Here is a 24,054-nt window from a genome sequence, read left to right as displayed (position 1 = left end):
AGACAATAAAAATTTACATTTCCGCTGCTAATTTGACCAAGCGATTTAGCTCAATTCAACAGAAATAAATTTTACAGTGCTATCACATTTTCAGGAATGGAATTGTATTAGCTGTCGGTACCGACTCGCCAATGGCATGCCCGAGGATGCGTTATATCAGGCTATCGTTTACGGTACATTTACGCTACTTAGCGAACTTCCAGCCCGAAGTCGAAGCCCGAATATCCTATATATATATATATATATATATATATATATATATATATATATATATATATATACTATATCCACCTTGAACGCCAGAAGAATAATTCAAGCTTCGACGATCGAGGTACGGAGGTACGGAGGGATAGCCTTTCTTAGTGCAAGCGAGCTTAGCGCACAAAGTGTGCGGTACACAGAACACACATCGGACTCGAATGCAGACATTGCCATTGTTGACGCGGTCTCGGAGCTTAACAAAGTTCTTCCGAGTCCTAACGAGCTTACTCTTGGCGAGAGCCAGTCGAGTATATGGCTTCCGTCTCTCGTAGCAAATGGTTAACCTACATACCCTCGAGATATTACTTACATCCCGATCGAAGGTAGCTAGATTTTGCTCGAAGACAGTACGCATTCACGCACCGCATTATTGCGGATTCGCACATCGGACGTTGTAAAATTTAATATTTATTGTACATGTTCTTAGAAAGATGCCGCTAGGATAATATCCTGATAATATAAATAACTCTTGTATATATATATATATATATAAAACCCTTTTGACGCATTTATAATTCTAAGCACGTCCTAGTTATTAATATGTTCGTCTACGTAAATAATTTTAATAATTTAAGAGGTCGTACGATGCAGTTTGCGCAGCTCTAAAAATATTACTTGGAATATCCCCGGCATTTATGACGCGTAAGGTATACCGCGGGAGAACGCTCAATTTCATCTCGAACGAGTCTGGCCGGCCAATTACGTACGTACGTACGTACGTACGTATGTATGTATGTACGTATATACGTATGTATGTATGTATGTATGTATGTATGTATGTATGTATGTATGTATGTATGTATGTATGTATGTATGTATGTATGTATGTATGTATGTATGTATGTATGTATGTAACCCCCAGTTCCCCCGTTGCCCCGCCGTAATTGAATACTCAATAGGATTTACCAAAGCGGGCCGAGCGGCGCCGTGCCGCGGCGTGGCGTACCGTGGGCGAGCCGATCGACAGGACACACGCCAATATTTGATCCGCGTCAAAAGCTCCGAGGCGGATCCACCACCAACACGGGGGATTTCCAACGGTCGTTAACCCCCGCGCGCTGGCCGCGCGCTGTCTCGTCGTCGCAGCGGCGTGTGATCCTCTCCCTCTCTGCCTTCCGCTCGGGTAAACTTCCGAAAAGCCGTCATCCCCGATTTGACGGAAATTATCGATTGTATATCTTTGTTTACGATAAAAAGCGACGCGTGCGACCTATGGCCGCGTGCGAGAACGGCGACAACCTTTGTGACAACCTTGTGTTTTTCCGACAGATTTCGAGTAAATTTTCAAGTGACAGCCAAGTCTCTGACACCGTTGACATCCCGTTGTAAGCCGGTGGAACAACGCTTATCGTACGTCATAATGTAATAATACATGCGATCATTAATAAGTATCTTGTAATAAAAGAGTATAACAGAATAGACTCTGTAAAAATCTTATCGTGTGATGCTTTGTGATGCAAAGAACACGTCGCAACGTCGGTTTGATCTGATTTTGTCGAAAAATGAACCTAGTTTACAGGTGTAGAAACAACCGAGACACGATCGAATGGAGAGCTGTTTCCTTTAAAATTAAATTTGCATCTTGGCGAGACAAAAGTACGTTGAGAGATGATGTTTTATACATCGCATCTGCACGTCTCGCCGAAGCGTCGCTGAAACCTGCACATTTAAGCATTTCCCCTTGCTCATCCTTTTGCTCGTGTAACACGTCATGTGTGTCTATGTTTAGCCTAACCGCTCAACCCGTTTTAGGTGGCGTTCGCGCCGAGACAACCAAATCCACAGGTGCGGTTGCTTTAGGGTGCTCACATCGCGCGGAAGTGCCTTTGAATGGATAGAACGGCCGTCGACAGCGCGTGAATGCACCGTAGGAGACACGTATGAAAGTTACCGACTATCCGGCGCGGAATGCGACCTCTCCGAGGGACAGAATAGCCCGGGTCGTCGCGATCCAGAGGACGAGACAAACCATTTCCCGTCGCCACCGTTTCTCACGATTCTTCCACTTTTCTCCGTATACCGAGAATGAGAATTAAGCCGCCGGACTAGCCGGCGCGTTGGAGATTGCCGGAGTGATAAACGATCACCAAATGGATAGGATCCTTATCTACGTTTATCCTTCCCCGAGTCCACTTTAACCAATTTTTTTTCGGGCGCTCGAGAAAGACTTGCAAGGAGACATCCATTTTTTTTTTTTTTTTTTTTTTTTTTTTTTTAAATAAATTTCAAGACTTTTTACGTTGTTACCGCGAGTTTGAATCGAGACTACATTTTTCATATCTTGTAAATAACTTTGTGAAGTATAGAATGTAATTGGATCAAAAAGCTTCTTTTCATATCGTTTCAATTCGTTTCAAAGCTCTCTCTCTTTTCAGAAAATAAGAATTGTGCGCGTTACAAAGGTAAAAGTAAAATCAATTATTCGATACGATAAAAAGTTGAAATGTCATTAATTTCTTAATATCCATTAATGTAATTTATTAAATATATTAACATAAATAATGTATTAACTCTTGAATAAAAATTTTATCGAAAGATATTTGAAAATTTGAAATAAAAAAAGAAAAGATTTCTTCGTTTCGAAATCTTTCTTCGTTTTTAGAATTAAATAACAAGTCACACAATGATTAAAAAAACGTGCATTTTTAATTACGACATAACGATGGAATCATTATGGTCCTTTTTTTTTAGCGGAATAGAGAATGATCGTCTGCTTTAGATAATGGTGCGCGATAAATTCGCGGTTGGTTGGCGCATAAAGTGTGACTATATCGACGTTCCGATTGATTAATTAGATTAATTTTAATTGAACGCCTATGTATATTCTGAAAGGCTGGCTACCGTCAATTTAGTAACTCGATAAATCTATAAAATAGCGTGGCGAAAGTGTGGCTACATTTTATTAAATTCTGTTTCGCAAAAGGTCGCAGTGTGGTATCGTACAGTGCCAAATTTAGTAATGGATCATTATTGAATTTCTGCAGCAAAGGTATAGGAGCGGATATTGAAATTTAATAGATAATTACTTTTGCCAGTGGGCCTAATGAACTTATTTCATTTTATGATATAAGTTGGCAAAAGAATGTACTCTGTCGACATTAAAATATGTATGTTTGAAATATTTTTGTCATTTTCTTGATACTTTTTTACAAATTTATTCTTATGCAAGTCAAAATAATAATAATTATTAAAATAATAACGTAATTTTTTATTCGGTCATTTCCATTAAGCTGAGGATGCTGAGATTAAATAGGCATCTTAATCTTTCATCGCGAATGGCTTCGGTACTAAAATTGGAGATGGAGTAGTAAATTAGCTAAATAGCACTTAATTCTGCGATAGTTTCCAATTCAATTTGCTGTGGCGAAGGTGCTAACTTAACGGAGGTTATCTTGTGGTAGATATTGGGTCTAACGATAATTAATTGCCGTAACATATCACCTGATTATCATTCAAGAGCAATATTATTATATAATAAGATATACAGACTTCAATTGTTTCAAATATGTATGCGATCGAATATTTTATTCGTATTTCAATCTTTGAGAAACTATATTTAGAAAAACGATAAATCTTTTCGGAAAATATAAAATTAAAACAGAAATAAATTTTATATACTAGCTATTTATTATATAAATCCACATATTGTCAAGAACGTTTCGATACAAGAAAATAAAAAAGCAAAGAGAAATGAGATAGAGCTTGGAGCAAATCATTTAGCGATAGATGAGAATCTAAATGGGAATATAAATTGTGACTGTTTGTACTTGATTGGAGCGCTGTAATAGACAAATATTCTTATTTAAATATTACTCACGATGTTTGAGGTGCAGTCTAGGAATGGGATCCTGCGGCCAAGCCACATTTTGCGCGGCTAAGCTGATCAGAGCCAAAATCCGTAGCGACGCGTTCATCCTGGAAACAAATGGTCCTGCAGGATGTCCGACAAATCAACGGTAACTTTCAAGCCTCATCATCGCCACCACCAATCGTCATTCCTGAAAGCATATAATAACGACCTCTAATTCCGTATTTACATAGTTTGCAAAGTTCATACATAAAATACATGTTGTAGTTTGATGTAGAATGTTATTCCATTTATTGCGCGTGAGATATTTCAACAATTATATAATTCATTAAAAAGTACGATTATGAGGGAAAGAATTTTTCAAATAATTATTCTTATTTTCTACAAATTTTAAATTATTAAAATCATGGAGCAGTATTCAATATTTGGAAATTATATGCTGAAATAACATAAAGAGTCAGATAATTTTCTCCTCAAAAATAGAATATATAGTTGTTAATTGTAACCTTTCCCGATAATTTCCCAATGATAAAAGATTTGAAACAATTTCACTCTTTTGACAATCAAACTTTAGTTTTTTTATAACACAATTGTCTATCAATTGCCATTATTGTCGTACAAACAATCCAAAACCAAAGGATATATATCCACGAAGAAAGGTAGATTCACTCATGCAATATTTCGCGGATATCGATATTTCAAATTAAACGCATGTATTCTTTACAGCGAAGGAAGAGAAACAAAAAAGAATAGATCTTTTGTCCTCTTTTCGCGCAAAATTTATATATATATATATATATATATATATATATATATATATATATGCATATCTTTTTGTAGAAGAAAACTACTAGTTGGAATAAGTAAGGGAAAGCATGAGGAAGGATAAAAGGCTAACGAAGGAACGGCAGGCGACCACTGACTACAACGACTACTATGAAGAAGACGACGATGTTATGCATTATGCAGAGAGGTCGAGTTTCTATTTGTCCTGGGGCCGTGTACTGCCGTCTACTACCTCGAATACGTTCAAGATTAAACGTAGTATCGGATATGTATATTCACGTATATACATAAGGTGTTCATGAAGAGAAATACAGCCAAATTTCTATATATTAATTAGTTGAATACCGCAAGAAAATTTCTATCAATATAGATATATGACCCTTTCTTCATCTTTCCAGCCAGTATGTACAAATCTGTTCTCGAGGAAAAATTGATAGTAACATACATTATATGTTAGATAAAATGAACAGAAATAATATTAATACTAGTATTATCCGTTTATCCGTTTATCCACTAAACCGAGAAAATGTCAGATTACCATATTAGATATCAAATTACCATATTAATTTCTAAATTTGAAATTGATGGAAAATCGATAGAGATAAAAAAGTTAGATATAACATATCTAATTTCGGATCATACGCGTAAGTTCTTCGGTTCATAGTATAAGTTCTTCCGTTCGTCAAATTGGATGGATGTATGTCGAAATTTTTCTCTTACCTTTTGCTTTTAATAATTATCAATTATTTCTTCTTTTATTAAGCACCTGTTTTTGTTTATATTAATAATCTTCTGAATATTTCGTATATTCATGACCCCTTGTAGATGTTTGAAAGCAAAATTATCATTCCGTAATAGGCGCGACGCTCATTTTTCTTCAACTCTGCAAGTTCAGCAAAGTAAATGGAAACAGGGATCTACAGCCACCGTTAAACCCCCAATTTGCTCGCGCGGGTTTTGCAAGCGATATGCGAAACACACGTGGCAACGTCAATCAGAACCGACAGTAATGGTATCGTGTTGTTAAAGTATTAATTAATCTCAGCCGTGTGATCAATTCGCATTCCAACGCGACGGCAACGTGCCGTATTGTTGTACTCGACATCTGGTAGACGATCATAAATTCATGATCGTTTCGCAGCGGCAGCTGCGCGCGCCCCGCGCGATCTAATAAAATCAGATCGTGAATCATGTTCGGAGAGCGGAGACGAGAGAAGAAGAATGTTTCGCCGCGCGGATCCGCGCGGATCGTGTTTGCCGTGATGTTTGCGAGAGCAAGAGCACGCGCTTACGCTAGGCGTGGCTCGCCCTACTTTCGAGAGATACGAGAGGGATACGAGTTGCGGATCGAGACAGTCATGCTTCCCTCGCAGCATCTCTCGTCGCAGCGGCGACGGCCGCTTTCCGATTCCACGATTCCGTGCCACCGCGCAAACCGAAAATGAAAGACTTTCTCTTATATTAGATGGAACACGGGACTCCATTGCGCGTTTAACAAACAAAGCGGCGAGAAAGCTCGCCGCTCGATCGCCCCGGATGCTCTCTCGATGCGGGGAAAGAGATCTAATTTTCAACCTTTCCCCCACATAGGTACGCGAGTCATGGAGATACGTGGAAATGTAGAGGAACGACCGCATGATTATAACTCTAATTTCGGAACTCGAGAGATTATCATATCCATCGCGGTGCAGAGGCGGTACTATGAGAATATGAATTTGGTAAAATTTGTGGGTTATATAAATATCTCATTTGATAGAGATGGAAAGATGATGGAAAGAGATATAACATATTCTTTGCTTCGAAAAGTGAAAAGGATAAGATGACAGTTTATTAATTTTTTCGCTGTTAATTAAATAGCATTTTATAAAAAGATCTTTGCGCTATAAAAATTTTAGTTTTACTTTTATAATATCTAATTATAAGATGGGAAAAAATAATTAAATGTTATGGAAGATTTATTAATTATTTTATGCAAATAAGTTTTCTCATCATTATTCATAAGAAAACGAAAACGCTCTCGGCAATTGAAGAATTAACTAACTGTTTGACGTACATTATAAATTAAATATATATTTATAATACCAGATACTAGATTTCTTATGTTTGATGAATAATATTAATTAATAATTAATAAGAATAAAAACTCACTACAAATATTAGTACTAACAGATAATGTATAATATATGTGTTTCGTGTTTCAGCAAGGATAATACTAATATCCACGCTGTCTTTTCGTTTATATAATATTTATTCCACTGAATGTCTGTTACATTGACATATAATGTTTAATGACATACAATGTGCCGCTTTCGACGAATATTATTCGTTACGGCTTCATTCACGACGATTAAAGTTCATTATATGCTTTAAATACGTTCTTGCACTTTACGAATTGGCGCTTAGAGGGGTCGTGAGCCATTTTTCCGACGACGCTTAGAGGCGTCCGCGTATTCGCCCTGAATCGGTGACAACGAAGCCTAGGGACTACGTGTTCGTCCTGGGTCACTGATCGGCGCAGACCACGCCTTGGAAATGTATTCCTAAGTAACACACGCACGTATGTCGTATAACTCTCGTTCTGCTTCGATATGCTCGAGACTCGAGACTCTCTTGCAGAGAGACCGACTGCGAATCTCTTGGTTGCAAAAAAATTCTATCCAAGTTCCTCTTCGGACGTTATTTCTCTAATTTCCTCGACGATTTCTTATGAATTACGGCGACGCGGATGAAGTCGCGGTTCCGCCCGCTGAAGGTGTCGGAAAACGCAATCCCTATCGCTCATTCCTCGCAGATAGGATTGCCATCCGTCCTCTTTTCCCCGGATACTGTCCTCTTTTTTAGGGCGTCCGAGAACGTCCGAGAGGATTTTTTGAAAGCATCCGGGATAATTAAGCGTCCGGGATTTCAAAAAATCTCCTAAATATTTTGTTTTGATTTCTCTCGGATTACTCTGCATTACCAAATAGAACAGGTATCATATAAAAGAGTTAAAATTTGTTAATTTTAATACCTAATAAAACTTAAGCTAAATCTATAATGGAACTTTTTATTTTAAATCAAAATAGTCTATATTTATTTAGTTTCCAGTTCAAATTTCTCTTTATCTCTGAATGCTAATGAACAATTAGATGTGAAATAACGATTCATTTACTGTTCTAATCAATTTTATTAATTTTATTAATTAAGTGTATTTTTGTATACGTTCGGGGTTACAATCGAAATGTCAGGAAGTTTTGGCTTAAATCCTAGTTTTGAAAATTTTAATATGGCAATCCTACTCGCAGACCAGCGTTCGCATGGATTTTAATTGTTTGTTTGTGTGTGTGTGTGTGTGTGTGTGTGTGTGTGTGTGTGTGTGTGTGTGTGTGTGTGTGTGTATATGTGCGTGTATTTGCATTGTTTCTACTGACCAGTTTTGAATACATATATACATGTTATGAGCTCTTCTACGTAATATACTACAAACTATAATATGTAACACATATTATAAATTTATTTATAAATTTATTACATATTTTTTTATCAACTTTATGATCGATATTTATTCTTAATATTTCTTCCATAAAATATATAAATCACTTTAAATCACTTTTAATTACTATCGCTATTATCTCATACCAAATTCTTGACCACAATATAATTTACCAAATACTCGAACATAAACGTAAATCGAACTTTAGCAGATAGATAATTATTGTAAACGGTCATCAGATATTATAAACCACCCATTCAGCCAAACAATTATTTGGTAAATAATTTTACAAACATACCGTAACGATATACCGATCCGTAATTTCACATTCCAAACCTTATGACACAACTTTCCTTTCCATTTTTTTTTTTTTTCTGTTAATATGTCTCCGCTGTTATCTAACCCGACAAACGGAAATGGAAATGAAAATAAAGTTTCTTTTACTCTGTCATAAATGAGATATAAAATTTGAGCGAGTCAAAAAAATAAACGGAAAAGCAACCGTCGAAGATTTACGGCAACACTCGAAAAAGCGGGCAGGAAGCGCACACACCTTGAAAACGAACGAGGGGCGCACGAAATGGAGAGGAAAACGGCAAGGAGAAGCAAACCGAGCTCCAGCGGGGCGTAGCCCCTCGTGGAGTAAAACTTTGACCAACACGCTGCGGGAAAGGGAGAACGTGAGCGTTCTGCAACTGCTGCTGCCGCTGCTGCCGCTGCTGCTGTTGCTGCTGCTGTTGCTGCTCTGCTGCTGTAGCGGGAGCACGGTCTAATTATCCATGCGCTTTGTGCGTGTACACTGGCTCCAACAAGAGCAACGGCAATGGCACAAATGGCGGTACGAGCGTGATTGCTCGGACCATGTAGATAGTTCTAGCGCGATTGCTCTCCGTTCAACGAGCCGGCGATCAAAGTAAAAACAGCCTCGCCAAGCCAGACTCACTTCCTTCGTCTTGCGCGAACGCCGCACGCGCGATTTCCAACTAAAATCCTAACTGAAAATTCAAGCTGAAAATTCAAGCTGAAATCCTAAGGGATTCCAATACGTTTATCCGTCTGTTTATTTGTTTGCTTATGGTTGCAACAAAGGCATGCACGTACACTCGTCATTGCCTATTCCCTTCGGCAGACAGAGCGCTCGGGGCGGCCACGTTTCGATGCTGTGGTGACATTCCCTCATCGAAAATTGAAATAGCTTCATTTCACTTTAATTTACGGAAATAATATTTGCATCAGAAAGTACTCGTAAGCAATCGTAATTTTAATTAACCGTTTCTATTTTCTAATGTCTCCGTATTAACGCTGGAATTTTATTTAGTTCATTATAGAAGCTTTACTTAGCGGCTTACATTTGAGAAACTACGTTGTATAAAAAATGGATTAGCAAGTGTGAATAGTATTTTAATCCTTCTCAATTGAGAGAAACTAAATTTTGAATTACACTTTAAAAGCGCATACAAATAACTGTATTAGACTCTTTAATCAATTTGCAAATATCATGTAAAATATACATTTTGCTAAATATTTACAATATTAAGGGTTAAAACGTAAAAAAAAATTGTAAAAATAGAAACAAGACTCATTTAAATTATAATAGAGAAGAAATTATTTTGTTTTCAGTAGAAGAAAAAAATTTGTTCTTTCTAAAAAGATCCTGTTTTTATTCGGTATATTTTCTCTCTCTTTCTCTTCTCATTTTGCCGTATCTTTATCTTTCTTATCTGTTTTTATCTCATAACCCCGATCTATGTCGCTGCCCAGTTCTCTCGATTTTTCGCTTCCGGTGAATTTTCACGTTCAAAGAAATTGCTACTTTTGATTTGGACGAGTCTTCGGAAAAGTAGGAAAGTTTCTTTTCATTCCCGTATTCCACGCTAAAAGAGCGGAGAAACATTGAAGCTGCCAGTGAAGGAGAATGGACCCGAACGTACGATGTCGAATGTAGATAATAGTCTACATAAAGTTAATTCTCGCGTGACTAGAATTTCAAGATATAGTCAGATCCTACTAAATATTGATATTTGGTATTTCACTAAATGCAAACTGTTAAACTGTAACTTCTATACCCAACCCAAGTTTGATTCTCTAATTATGTTACATATGTTTTTTGCCAATGAATTGTAGTCTTTTTCCTATTACGCCTTTTTTCAAGAGAAAGCTCATATGCCTTAAAAATTAAAGTAAGAATATTTACCAACAAAATTTAGTTGGCGGAATCTAAGGTATAAAGAAAAGTATAAAATGGACATTAAAATGATAATATATTCAAAATAACTTAAGGTAAACAAATTCGCGATATCATCTAGTGCTCAACCATTTCTATCGCAAGAAAAATAAGTTTTTTTGCAAAGGTGCTCCAACGATGGCTTTATTGGCTAAATCTCGCGTAACAGTGAGAAACTAGTTATATAATTTATGGTATATCTTTTTTCCATTAAACTTTTTCATTTCAATTTATATATAGTATTCCACAAAACGTAAAAATTGTTACTAATGTAAGCACATTGTTTGTTGAAATTATTAAAAATATTTATTCAGTTATTAAGTAACGTCGAAACGTCGAACTTTAAAACTGTGCGGGATAAATCACCGCTCAAGTTTTTGTTGAAAAGAGGATAACCTCAAATTTATCAAAGAATACGTAACTCTGTTTAATGAGTAAAGTGTATTCATGCTTTATGAATTTATCCTGATTAAACTTCAAGTAAAATTTTAGCGGAAGTAAAGCCGATTGGAAATTAATTGAAAGGTAGCTCTGTAATCTATTTACAGTAATACTTAGAAAAGTACGCTATAATTATCCTAAACTTCACTTTCCACTTAAACGGGGATATATCCCCGTTATCAATGCTTATTTCTTTAAGACAACCTTTGTGAATCTGTGAATCTTATTTCGTATTCTACTCTCTCTCTCTCTCTATTCTGTAGATGCTGACTGTAGCCTCTAAGGTACAACCGTCAAAGTCGACGATACCAACCGATATCCTTGGCCATTGTGCATTTTGTACGCTTGGATGTGCACAAGTTCGAATTCGGTATCGATCCAGCCCGTTTGCTCCGTGACTACGGTAATGGTAAGGAAGCCACAGTTAACTTATCACTTATCCTTTCAAATTACATTCTCATCCCACTTGCAAGTTCTCCGTTTCTATCATAGCGTTCAATCATGCAATGATAACGAGTCGAAGAAATTAAGTCCTACAGATACTAGATACTTTTATCTTTTATCTATATTTATTGAAACGGGACGTTACTTTTCTACTTGAAATTAAAGCGTTAATTTTTGTAAGTGATAATAAATACATAACGAAAATAATAAAGAAAATATGAAATGTAAATTTTACAATTATGTATATTTTTGTATACGTCTAAATTACAAATAACAATAATGATATCTAGATACTTTAAATGCTTCGTAGCATAAAAACGACTTTTTACATAAAAAATAAAATATATTTATAATAAAATTTATAATAAAATATATATTCAAAGTGTTTATCTTAAAAAAAAATACTTTTTCATTCCACTAAAAATATTGGTTTCATTTTTAATACTTTAGTGACCTATTTTTTGACAGATATTTTTGACAGATATAACATTATAACTGCTTGATTCAACTTTACTTGATCATTCCTAATCTAAATCCCGTTCGAACGTACAAATTGCAAAACGAAAAACAGCGGGAAAACGACAGGGAGAGAAAAGAGTAGCGTGGGAGGAGATAAGTCTAGCAGTTGAAAGACGCCAAAAAGGAGCAAAAGATATCCGCGACAGAGCGGATGAATGAGACTACCAGTGGTCTTTGAGCCAGCAGGTAGGCAATGATTAATAAGTAACGTCGATCTCGTTCAAAGTACGGCGCGTCGGAGAAACTCAGGGCATCCCCATCTCGAAGTTCTTGCAGTAACAAACCACCACGTGCAAATAGAATATTTCGAGAAATAAATGAGTCGTGATTATTCTAGGAAAACGGCAAATCTAGGGCGCGTGTACCTCACTAAAGTTCTCGCTAATAACTTTTTATCTTAATTTAATTTAATTTTTTAATCACAAAATATACCCCTATCGCAAAAATTCAATGCAATTTGTATACAGATGAAATTTTCATTTTCGATTTAACAGAATATGTAAGTATGTAAAGTAGAAAACGCCTAGTAGAAAGCCTTTGTAAAGAATTTTATGATAGATTCTAAACTCGACGCGTTCGGTTTCGCATGAATTGTTAAGTTCTTCGTTTCACCGCAATATTGTTTACGCTCCAGAGACGTTTGATTTCTCCGTTTCAAGTATCCTCTGGACTTTGAAATCCAGGTTCATGGCAATCCTGAGTAACATAAAGTTTATCGTTCGTTCGACTTCCTGCAGAAACGCCATATTTGATATAAAGTTCTCACTGACAAGAATACTTGAAAATCGATGATTTAATACTCGAGCAAACGAATGCGTTCGTAGATTATGATATATAATAATAATAATAATATAATTATTATATTTTATATTTAATAATTTTTATTAAATATATTCGAATAATTTTTATATTTTAATATATATATATATACATACATGTGTGTGTGTGTGTGTGTGTGTGTGTGTGTGTGTGTATATACACATATACTGTGTGTGTGTGTGTGTGTGTGTGTGTGTGTGTGTGTGTGTGTGTGTGTGTGTGTGTGTGTGTGTGTGTGTGTGTGTGTGTGTGTGTGTGTGTGTGTGTGTACACATAAGACTATGTCGATCGGCACGTTTTCGCAAGAGTCGTACAACGAATTCTGGGTGTCGCATCGAGGTGTGTCTCGAAATCGTAAGATTATAGAGCCACCGGAGCATCGTAACGCCGCGTTAGCGGGACCAAGTGCAACGGCAACTCGGTCCAGTGGCGAAGTCAGGAATGCGAGTTGAAGGAAGAGTGGTTCGTGAGCGTGGCGGGCGATTTAAAGCAACTCACCGTGCCCGAGCCAACTCCACTCAAGTGAATGAATATTCAGAAGCGTGCGAGAACTGCGGGGAACGCGGTCTTGGTGCCCCGGGTGACCTCTCGTGGAAAAGGCCAGGTGAAATGGTCCAAATCACGGGGAATATTCAGATTTCGCTCTCGCCACTACGCGAATTACTCCTATTCCCTCCTTACACATACGTGTGATCGCGGCCATGCGAGCGAGTTATGTCAGCAGGAAAATCGTGGTTCGCCAGAAAGTATACGCGGGGAGAGGGGGGGGGGCGTAGAGAAAGGGCCTTGGAAAGAGCGGCTCTTACGCGTACATACGTTGAACGCTATAGCAATTAATAACTTCACATACAATACGTAATCTCATATACACGTCTGCTATCGACTATTAGACTTTATCCTAGAAACATTCGTTATCGAATTATTAAGAAAAAATGAATATAGATGACTCGGCAATACAATTACTGAAAGCAATTACAAAGCAATCGATTTTCACACCGATGCGCACGCAAAGCAAATGGCTGTCATTATCATTTCTCAAAAAGGATGCCTTTAGAAAAATAACAATTACTGAATATTTCTTTTAGTCACAGTTTTTTTTTTGTTTCAAAATTCTCTTTTAATTCAATGCTTTTATAACGATATTACTTCGTTATGTTTTAAATGCATCGCTTTCTTGCATCGCCTATATCTGACTAATCCAATCTCAGGGCGTAATCATACGATATCGAACTTTGATATATCTTATCAAAGTTCGGAGACTGTGACGAATTATAATAACACGCGGTATTAGAGATCAGGTTTACTTATCGGAACGGGAGTAGAGTGTGCTACGCTTTTCATACGAAAAGATAAACCGAGCGGTATCCCCAGATATCCCCCTTTGTAACAGTAAATATCGCGCACCACTCTTGGCGATAATTTCTCTCGCCCAGCTTCCAAATATATATACGTACGTAGTACGCGCGGCTGCAGGCAGATATTCCGTCGGCACCTGCAAGCGACGTTTCCGAGGATCTTGCCACGGAGAATCGGAGTCGTTACCGCCTCTCAAATAATCTCCGTGTGCGTCCGTGGGCGTTCGTTTTATAGCCCGCATCGTTTTCGCTCGTCGTTAGGGCTTGCGAAGCAATGAAGGCGCCAGGCATGGCTGCAGATTACAACAAACTATGCAACGCGAGCCTTAAGGGCTGCTGCTCGGATTGCAAAGCTACGGTTAGTTAGAATGGAGTACGCGGAGCAAAATACGACGGAATACCGGTCTATGTCTGCGAAATGGCTCTCTCTCTCTCGTCTTACGTCATACGATGCCCAATCCTCCTCTGCGCAGAAAAGCGCTCAGGCTTACACATGGTGCATGGACTTTATAGAGATTCACGTATGTAATAATCTCCGCAAAGTTTCTGGCTCGATAAACCGACGCGTTGCAATGCCGTCAGCAACGGCAATAAAGTGCCAGCGTATTATCACGCGATTCATTTCACGTATTATAATTAACGAATCTTTTTACAAGCTTTAAAGTAATTTGTAAATAAGGTACAGAAGAATATATAAGAAGCACGACCGTACAATACGATAAACCCAAACTAAGAAATTCGTCTTTACTCGTGTGTCGTATCATATTTACATTACTCATAAATAACAAGCTGAACATATAAAATTATTCCGAGTGTTATTTATGCTAGTACGCGCGGCAAAAGAGAGAGAGAGAGAGAGAGAGATAAGGCGCGCAATATCAATTAAAACCGCCAGATGATATTGCGCAATAAAAATGAGGACACAGCTGGAGAGCGGAAAAAACCACGCGGTACCGAAATTTTGTGCAGGGCGAACTGCACACCAGGGAAATTGTCGGGTATAATGGACGAATGATAATTTAGTGCGCGCACGACAATGAATGAGAGCGACGGCATAAAAATTCTCTCACTTTTGCAATTCGCGATATGGAAAGTTAATCACACGAGCAAGAATCATCCCGAGTCATCTCGTGTAAACGTGAAAACTTTCGGTATCAATGACGTACAAACGTTCCTCATATCGCGAGTAATTCGCGAAAGTGAGCACTTCGCGAGAGAGACGTAACGCTCTTGATTTTTCGCCCCGCGGGATTAGCTCGATTCATCGGCACGGAAGCACCGCGCAAGAATACCGTGCGTTCACGGAGAACCGCACGAGAGAGAGAGAGAGAGAGAGAGAGAGAGAGAGAGAGAGAGAGAGAGAGAAGAGCGTCGGAGGGAACGAGCTCTATATGGCGGAGGTCCATTTGCGGACCGCCGGTAATTTCCTCGGGGAAGAATCCCGACTGTATACGAACAGGAGCGTCGTTCGCTCGCGCGATTTCACCGTATTTCGGAGCTAGCCACGCGATGCCGATTCACGCGTATAATCGGCATTTACGATTAATAAAGTCCGCTCGATTAACTGTAAAATAGCACACAAACCGCGCGAAGAGAAAAAGAAATTATCGTCGTGAATAAAGAAAAAAACGGAAGAAGGAGAAAGAGAGGAAGGGAGAGGGAAACCCGCTCGTAGCGATACCATTTACAGATTGCATCAGTGCGCGCGTGCGTTCTGATGGTGACCGCGATGGTACACCGTCAGCAAATTCCCTCAGCTAACAAACAACGCGCGCATACAAGATGTCCCGATACGAAAAGGCATAGACTTTTAAGCTTGAATCTTTAAACTCCGATAGAATTCCTTCGAAAATTCTTCGATTCTTCCGGGACGGAAAATAATTTCTTGAATTTAAAATGCGGCAGATATTTTCAGATAATAATAGCCCCGCGAACTTTTATTTATTAAAAATGCATTTCCTATCCAAATTTCAAACTGGTTCTTTCGTTTGGGAATATCCTATATATACATTGGGTTCGCAAGATTTTCAAAAGCAAACAAATAGTGAAAAAGATTTTTCGCAAGTAGTCTTGCGACCCGTACGATGTAATATACATTCGCAGATATCAGATTCCATTTTGCCGTTGCTATTACTACTCGTACGTGAGGATCATACTTTTTTGTCCAGGCCGCAATTAACATTAGCATAGAAATTGGCAGTGTGTACTGTCACTAAAACGAGGTCGTAAACTTTATAAATCCTTGAATACGACGATTTTCGACATTGCATAATACACAAGATAAATAAAAAATGAATACCATAATACTGTACTGTACTGTAAATGTCAAAATAAATAAAAAATAGAGTAGTATTTTCTGCTTCTAAAAAATATTTATAATATTTGACAAAATAATTTAATGTTGGATTTTACGCTTGCATCAATATAATACACGATGATACGAAAATATTATGTTTAAGTGTTAAAAAGATTTATGACTATCGATATCTCGGGATTCATCTATAATCCATTCACGTCACATCAATACGACGTGCTACATGAATTTGGAAATTCTGATATACAAAGTACCAATATATTTCGTAGAATTCTAATGCGCTTTTAGCATTACATAACCATCACTCTAACGTAACGTTAAATTCCACGAAATGTAACATTACAGAGTGATGCGTTGAGACGTACGCATCAAAGATATCCATAATCGAGTCCTCTCACAAGAGACACATTCTAAATCGAATCGAATAGAATTTTACAATTGTTAAACACCAAATTTAAAAGACATATTTACATATTTCAGCTGAAAAAAATTTATATTGTCAACATAAAGCGCCTCAATTACAAAACTAATAAAACTTTTTCGGGAAAAAGATTATTATTTCCTATAATAATCTATAAACCATAATTTTAAATAACTACATAGTTTTTTCAATCTTTAAAATTGAAATAAGTGTGTATATATATATATATATATATATATATATATATATATATATATAATTCTTAAATTATTGAATCTAACAGCATACTTCAATGAAATTGGTTCCGGACACTGGAAGCATGTTCTCTGTTAGTCAATTCGCGTAACCGACAAGCTCGAGTAATACCTATAGTGCTGGCGTCGATCGGACGATAATACGATTGAGCCGCTATAGAAGCACATCAGCGAAGCGCTCGAATTTCTGCGAAAGCACAAGATGCGATTCTATCCCGTCGGTATATTTCTTCGCCATGGAAGAAAGCTATCGAGATCGTGCGCCACTCGCGTCTCGACCCTTCATCGTCTCGCGACCTCTCAGTCTCTCCTTTGCACTCTTCCCCCGAGCCACCGCGTCACGGCCTCGCGCTCCCCATACATTGCGCTACAGAATTCATCTTATTGCAACGAGATACACGATGATGGCGACAGATCGATGTATCTCATCCTTGGTGAGAGCCAGCAATCGGATAAACGAATGACGAGAAAATTGCAATCGGCATTACTACAAAGCCGGTTATATACGGAGAGAGAAAGAGAGAGAGAGAGAGAGAGAGAGAGGGGGCGAGGGGAGGAAAGAGAGAGGGGAGAGGACACGTCCGTGGATAGATACATAAGCGCATTTGATGCACGCATAACACTTTAGCGTGTACACGTTTCTGCCAGAGAAATGCACAAAGTCATATACACGAGCACCAAACGCAAAGGAATCGCTCTTCTCGCAACTTTGTTCAACTTAAAAATCTTCCAGAATACCAAATCCAAATATCCTAATCCTTTAAATAGTACAAAGTGTCTAAAAATTGCCTCTAGATATTTGTTACGTTTTTATTGCATTATTAAACTGATTTTTAAAAAAACATATATCCTGCTTTTATTTTTTTTTTGCATCTCAAAGTTGTGTCCAATATGGTGCAATATAAAAGACTAACTTTTTTGAAAATATCTATGCATCCAATCGGTCGACTGCCAAAGTCTGTTTTGAAATATATGTAACAGAAAAAGACAATCTTATTTCTTGTCTGAATAAAAAGAAAAATTCAATTTTCGATTTCTTCAAAATTCATTCTTGTTTTGTGAATGGAATTATTAATTTTTAAGTATAAAATAACTTTCCTTACAATTTGTATTGAAAAAAACTTACTATAATATCAATAATTTTTAAATTGTTATTAAAAATATTGCATCTTATTCTACATATATATATATATATATATATATATATATATATATAATATTATATCAATTTTATTTCATAAATAAGTTGTAATTGCTGCTGTAATTAAAAACACATTTTTACTTCTATGTGAATATATTAAACAAATTAGCATGTTCAAAATTAAAATTTACATAAATGTTCAGTTTAAATTTTCAGGATGACGAGATCTTAACATTTCTTCTACATTTCTTGTATAAAATATAATAGCTATAATATAAAAAGCATTGTTCTTAGAATGATGGAAAGTGGTATGTCGTAAATCTTTTTTACAATAAAACAGAGACACCGTGAAATAATTACTCTATTTTTACTTACTGATATTGTTATACAACTTTCTTAAAATGGTGTCCTAGCGTTAACTTTTTAGCCGCTCTTGATGAATTCATTACAGAGTTGCATAAGTTATACGTGTCGCGTAATGCGGCCGTTACGACGTACGGTGCACGACTATTTGCAGCGTAAACATGGCTACGCACCTAATTATAATATATGATTTCACATAAATCACATACTCAGATGGTAGGACAACTCTGTCGACAAAACCTTGTCTGACAGATACGTCTCACAAAAACCAAAAACTGTACTTTGCACGACAATAATTAATTTAAACGTTAAGTACACGAGTATCCTATATGACTAATATTAATTGTACTCATTACTAACTCAACCCCTCTTTGAAAAATTAAAAGATCTAATGTAAAAATAATGTGCTTAAACGAAATCTAAAACTTTTCCAATATCACATATCCTAGCTGTAACATAATAAAAGTACGTTAAAAACTTTTCTTACAATTTTAACTTGAAATTTTTCAAAATTATGTCATATTCTGAATAATTCGGAAACGAAAAATAAATGTAATATTAGAAAATAAAGAATGATTATTTTCTTAGGTTTTAAAAATAAGTTAGTTTTTAAATGAATCGTGTACTAAATAAAAAAAACCTAAGAGTTCATTTTTCTTTTCTTCTTTATCGATATATCTGTGTATGTCTCATTGTGTACCATAGAAAAATATATGACATTCTAGACATATCTCTTTATCAGAAAACACCATTGTCGTTGCGACTCAGAGATAACTTCTGTCTATTAAAACACAAAGTTTCATCATTTGATACATCAGAGAATGTCGTCGTATCATTCGTCCATGTGCACAAGATATAGAATGAGAACCGTCTGCTTCGAAGTGGCTTTTGCTCACGATCGTTATCGATCGACCGGTAATGCACAGCGTCGCGCGCAGCGGAAACACGAGGGAAGATGACGTTGCGGTGGATGGTGCACGCTATGGTGCCCATCACCGTCGTCGTCGTCGTCGTCGTCGTCGTCGTTGTCGTTGTCGTCGTCGACGTCGTCAACACTACCGTCGTCAACGTCGTCGTCGTCATTGCCGGGTTGCAATGTGCTACATGTCGAGCCCCCGTAGCTACAGGGCAATCGAATTTTCATCGCCGCGAAGGTGAGCCCTGAATATTCATACGGTCGGACGAATCCCCAATACCTTGCGCACGTCTCTCCCTCTCCCTTTTCCCTACACCCCTTCGGGATCCGCGGTGCGTTATTCTCTACGTACATTACACCGCCTGCAGGATAATCGCGGACTCGCGCCGCTCGCTTCTTCCCACCCAGTTGAATTTAAACTGACGCACGCTCGAGGGTGCATGATCGCTCGGGGGCTGCAACGGGCCAAATCGAATGTTCAGAGGAAATCGCATGGCCAACAACGTATTGTTCTGAATCGGAGGTAACTTTCGATGTGGATAGTTAGTTTCGCGTGGACGTATCAACTAAAATACATCCATTCGAATGGCAAATCAGTTGATTAACTGCTCATTACTGTAAAATTGCCGCCAGAGGCTATTAATGTTTCTTTTTCAAATTTAACCAATAATTATGATTTTTTTTAAATATCTCCTTAAATTTGATAAATTGGATACATCAATTGAGCTATCTTTCGTTAATAAACCTTTAAAATATATCGAAGAAAAAGATATCGTTAAAGGATTCAAAAAAAAATGAGAATCAAAACAATTAACAAAGAACTATTTCAAATACTATTGTTGGAACATAAAAACTATGCTAAATCTTTTTAATCAAATATATTTTCATTGAAAATTTATATTGAAATTATAAATAAACAAAAAAATTTTGATTTTAATAGTTTTAATAGTTTATTTTAAGTTAATTTTAATAATTTTTATTTTTTCATTTCAACTTACTCTATTGTTAATAATTAGTCTAATATCGTAGTACAATCGATCGCACATTGTAAATAAAATCTATTAACCACATGCGTATTGAATATTACACAACAATTGATCGTGTATTGTTAAACAGCAGCGATGGTAGTGCTCTCCAGTAATTTTGTATTAAGCAATTTATCCGCGTAGACTTAGTACCTCGACATAAGCACTTGATAACATAAAATTAATAATCGCATAGCGTGCGTATAAACTTGATAGGATAATTGAAATATTTTTTTATTATTTGAACCAATTTTTCTTTAAATTAAAGTGCCAAGATATATAATTTCTGTTTAAATAATAATTAAAGATAAAAGATATTAAAATATAGCAATGATGATGTTTCGCGATATTTTTTATAAGAAAAAGATTATCTCCGAATTACCAGAATTAATTAAATTATATTTACCACTTCTAAAAATTCTAATCACAAATAATTATTGTTTTTATATTATTTTGAAAATAAGAATTTTTGTGCATCCAAAATTTTACTGGAGTATACCATAGCTCTCGTAGGTGCAATATCGAAATAGTTCTTTATGCATACTTTTTTCTTCATCTTCTGAGAATAGGTTACCTATAAATATTACTAATTTTTTTACATCATTCCTGCATCATTAGCGATCCGCAGAATTAATAATAGACTAGAGGTTAAGATTAATGAGACGGCTCATATATTTTTATCAATGACATACTTAAATAATTATCAGTAATATTAATACACAAGATATAAAAAAATTAAATGATTAATATTACAAACATTTTATTAATATTAGAATTACATGTATCAAGTAAGTACTGTGAACAATTCGTAAGTAAGTTGTGTTAACATAAAAATCTTCTAATAAAAATATAAAAACATAAATTATGAATAATATTATTATTAATAATAACTATAATTAATATATTAATGTCGTGAATCTCGCGCGAAATCATTGCTACGTGCAGCTAATGTGAGAGACGATCACGCGTCTGACCTCAAAGGGTTCCATTGAAGGTAAGAGTGAGAGGACTCGCACACACATAGGACTTGCACATTCACGAGCGAGCACACGTGTACAACAATCAGCCGCTTCGCCGGCGCCGTGCACGGCGCGTTCATACATGCGGTCGTAGCACGATACGCACGCAGCCGTTAAATCGAGGGAATAAGAAAAAAAAAAACGAATGCTAAGAGAGGGGAGGGGAAAAGAAAGAAAGCAAAAGAGTATGGGAAAGAGAAAGGGAACTAATGCGAGCGGAGGGGCTTACTTTGGGGCGAGTCGGACGAGCGTGTAGGGGATAGAGGGTTGCATTGCCAGCTGGAAAGCATGTAGGGTATAACTCGCAAAATGTGAAATGTCAGTAATGGAAATGTGTGCAATTGCATTTTAAAATTCGAAATTAATTTAAAATTATTTTTTGCATAAGTAACAATTTCTCGGTAAGTTATTCCTTTAAATGTTGTTATATCTCAAATTAAATGAGTCTATTAAAATAAAGTCCGTGCAAAATTAATTATAAAGAAGATTTCATTATTTACTGAAATTTAATCTGCTAGAGTTCCTTAATATATAACGTTACGTACTTATTATCCGTTACATATTGACCTAAATTTTCATGGAATAATTTAATCCTACAAATATTTAAAAATACATCGTCGGCACTAGTCCTCATTACGTAAAATGCTAAATAAATTGGATACAGAGATTTCGTTTACCTTCTAATTCATATATAAAAATAAGTTTCTCTTTTTTTTTTCAATAACTGCACATTCAAATATTTAATTTCATTTCACGTTATTAAAACATTCAAAATTTTATTAAAATCATGCATCATAAATATGTATGTACATCTACATCTAAATATATACTATCCCGATTTCTTTTCTAGATATTATTATCGATAACAGCCCAGACATTTCAATCTGTAGAAAGATAGAGACCTGACGTACACGTTGGCTGCTTGCCAAAGTCGGAGCCAATATCGTTGACCTAACAATCACTAAAGCTATCGGCTAGGACACGATGACAAAATCATGGACGCTTTCACATACCTGCATAAGTATTTTCCGAACAAGTGCAACACGTCTGTATATTCATGCGTTATTCATGCTACTCGTAAGTGAAAAGAAATGCCAACTATCTAAAAGTAGCGATCGATAAACGATATAAATATTCAGACTCTAAAACTACATATATATACATATATCAAATTTTAATTTAATTAGTGAAGTATAAAGTAATAAAATAAGATAATTCAAATATAAAATAACATAGTATATATATATATATATATATATATATATATATATATATATATACATATATATGCGTATATTGCACTATGTTATTTTATATTTGAATTATCTTATTTTATTACTTTACTTCACTAATTAAATTAAAATTTGATATATGTACATATATATAGTTTATATATATATATATGTATATATATATATATATATATATATATATATATATATACACATGTGTGTGTCGATTTCACTCTCTCACAATATTCTTTTTTTAAATTATCCAATTTTATCACACAAATTGTAAGATAGATATTAAAGCAAAAGAATCTTCACCACCTAGACGTAATGCGTTTTGTGAAAGTGGTTATAAAGAAGATGAAAGCACTCTTGATTCTAAGTATACAAAACGGTTTGTTATAAAATTACACAAAATTACATGTTGGGTAGCCTGAAAGATAATTAACAAAGATAATTTATCTTTATAAGAAGCATTTAACGTACTATCTTTCCTTGAGTGCACAGGTTAATTTAACCTCCAGTTTTCTAATCTAATTTTATACACGCTTTCTAAGTGGAATTCATTGTGAGTCCTAGTAGTTCTATGCAAAGTTATTTTAAAACAAAGTAACACCTGTGATATTTTAATGCAAAAATTCAATTATAACCACTTAAACTATGCTGCAGAAAAAAAGTAAAAGATTAATATATAATAAAAAATGTATACTATGCATCAAAAATATGTCGGCGGGTTGTCAAAGCAAGCTTTGATAAAGAAGCAAGAGATTAAAATTTCAAAATTTAAATTCTTTTGTGAAACGAAGATTGATTCACTTATTTTAGATAAGATAAATATCGACATTTAATTCTAAAAATAAAAATGTAATCGACCATATATAGAACTATATACGGGACTTAAACTGTGTGCGTGGGAGGCATTCGGTTAACGGCACCTTGATGTACAGCAGACTTTCATCATTTTGTCTGTGTATTTCACAGCAGCAAGTTTATATCAGACTGTAAACTAGTTGTAACGAGTGCAGCTTATTTGCGTTGCCAGTGTTGCACTGCATCGAGTTACAAGCTTAAGAGCTTCCGAACCGCAACGCCAGAATTTAGTCAATCAAGGTAGTTTAAAGTCGTTTTAAAAAAATCGGTCGTTTAGATCGTTTACCTGACTATAACTTTGAATAAAGAGTGAATGAGGTGCGGCATATTGGATCGAACATCGACGTTTCTACGTTGATATATAAGATACACC

General features: G+C 36.0%; 1 protein-coding gene across 1 annotated transcript in view; it reads right to left on the bottom strand.

The window, feature by feature from the left end:
• LOC105423206 (semaphorin-1A) overlaps window positions 1–24,054 on the bottom strand; it is a 217,341-nt gene that overhangs the window by 176,113 nt on the left and 17,174 nt on the right. Inside the window, exon 2 of the mRNA XM_089072445.1 lies at window positions 4,079–4,259. Within this exon, the coding sequence (XP_088928571.1) occupies window positions 4,079–4,175 (97 nt within the window). The 5' untranslated portion in view covers window positions 4,176–4,259. The remainder of the gene's footprint in view (window positions 1–4,078; window positions 4,260–24,054) is intronic.

Source organism: Pogonomyrmex barbatus, unplaced genomic scaffold, assembly GCF_055798465.1.
Source record: "Pogonomyrmex barbatus isolate J1 unplaced genomic scaffold, ASM5579846v1 scaffold13, whole genome shotgun sequence".
In the NCBI taxonomy this organism is placed as follows: Eukaryota; Metazoa; Arthropoda; class Insecta; order Hymenoptera; family Formicidae; genus Pogonomyrmex; species Pogonomyrmex barbatus.
The sequence above is the reverse complement of the archived record's forward strand: the minus strand, read 5'-3'. Positions and strand labels throughout refer to the sequence as shown.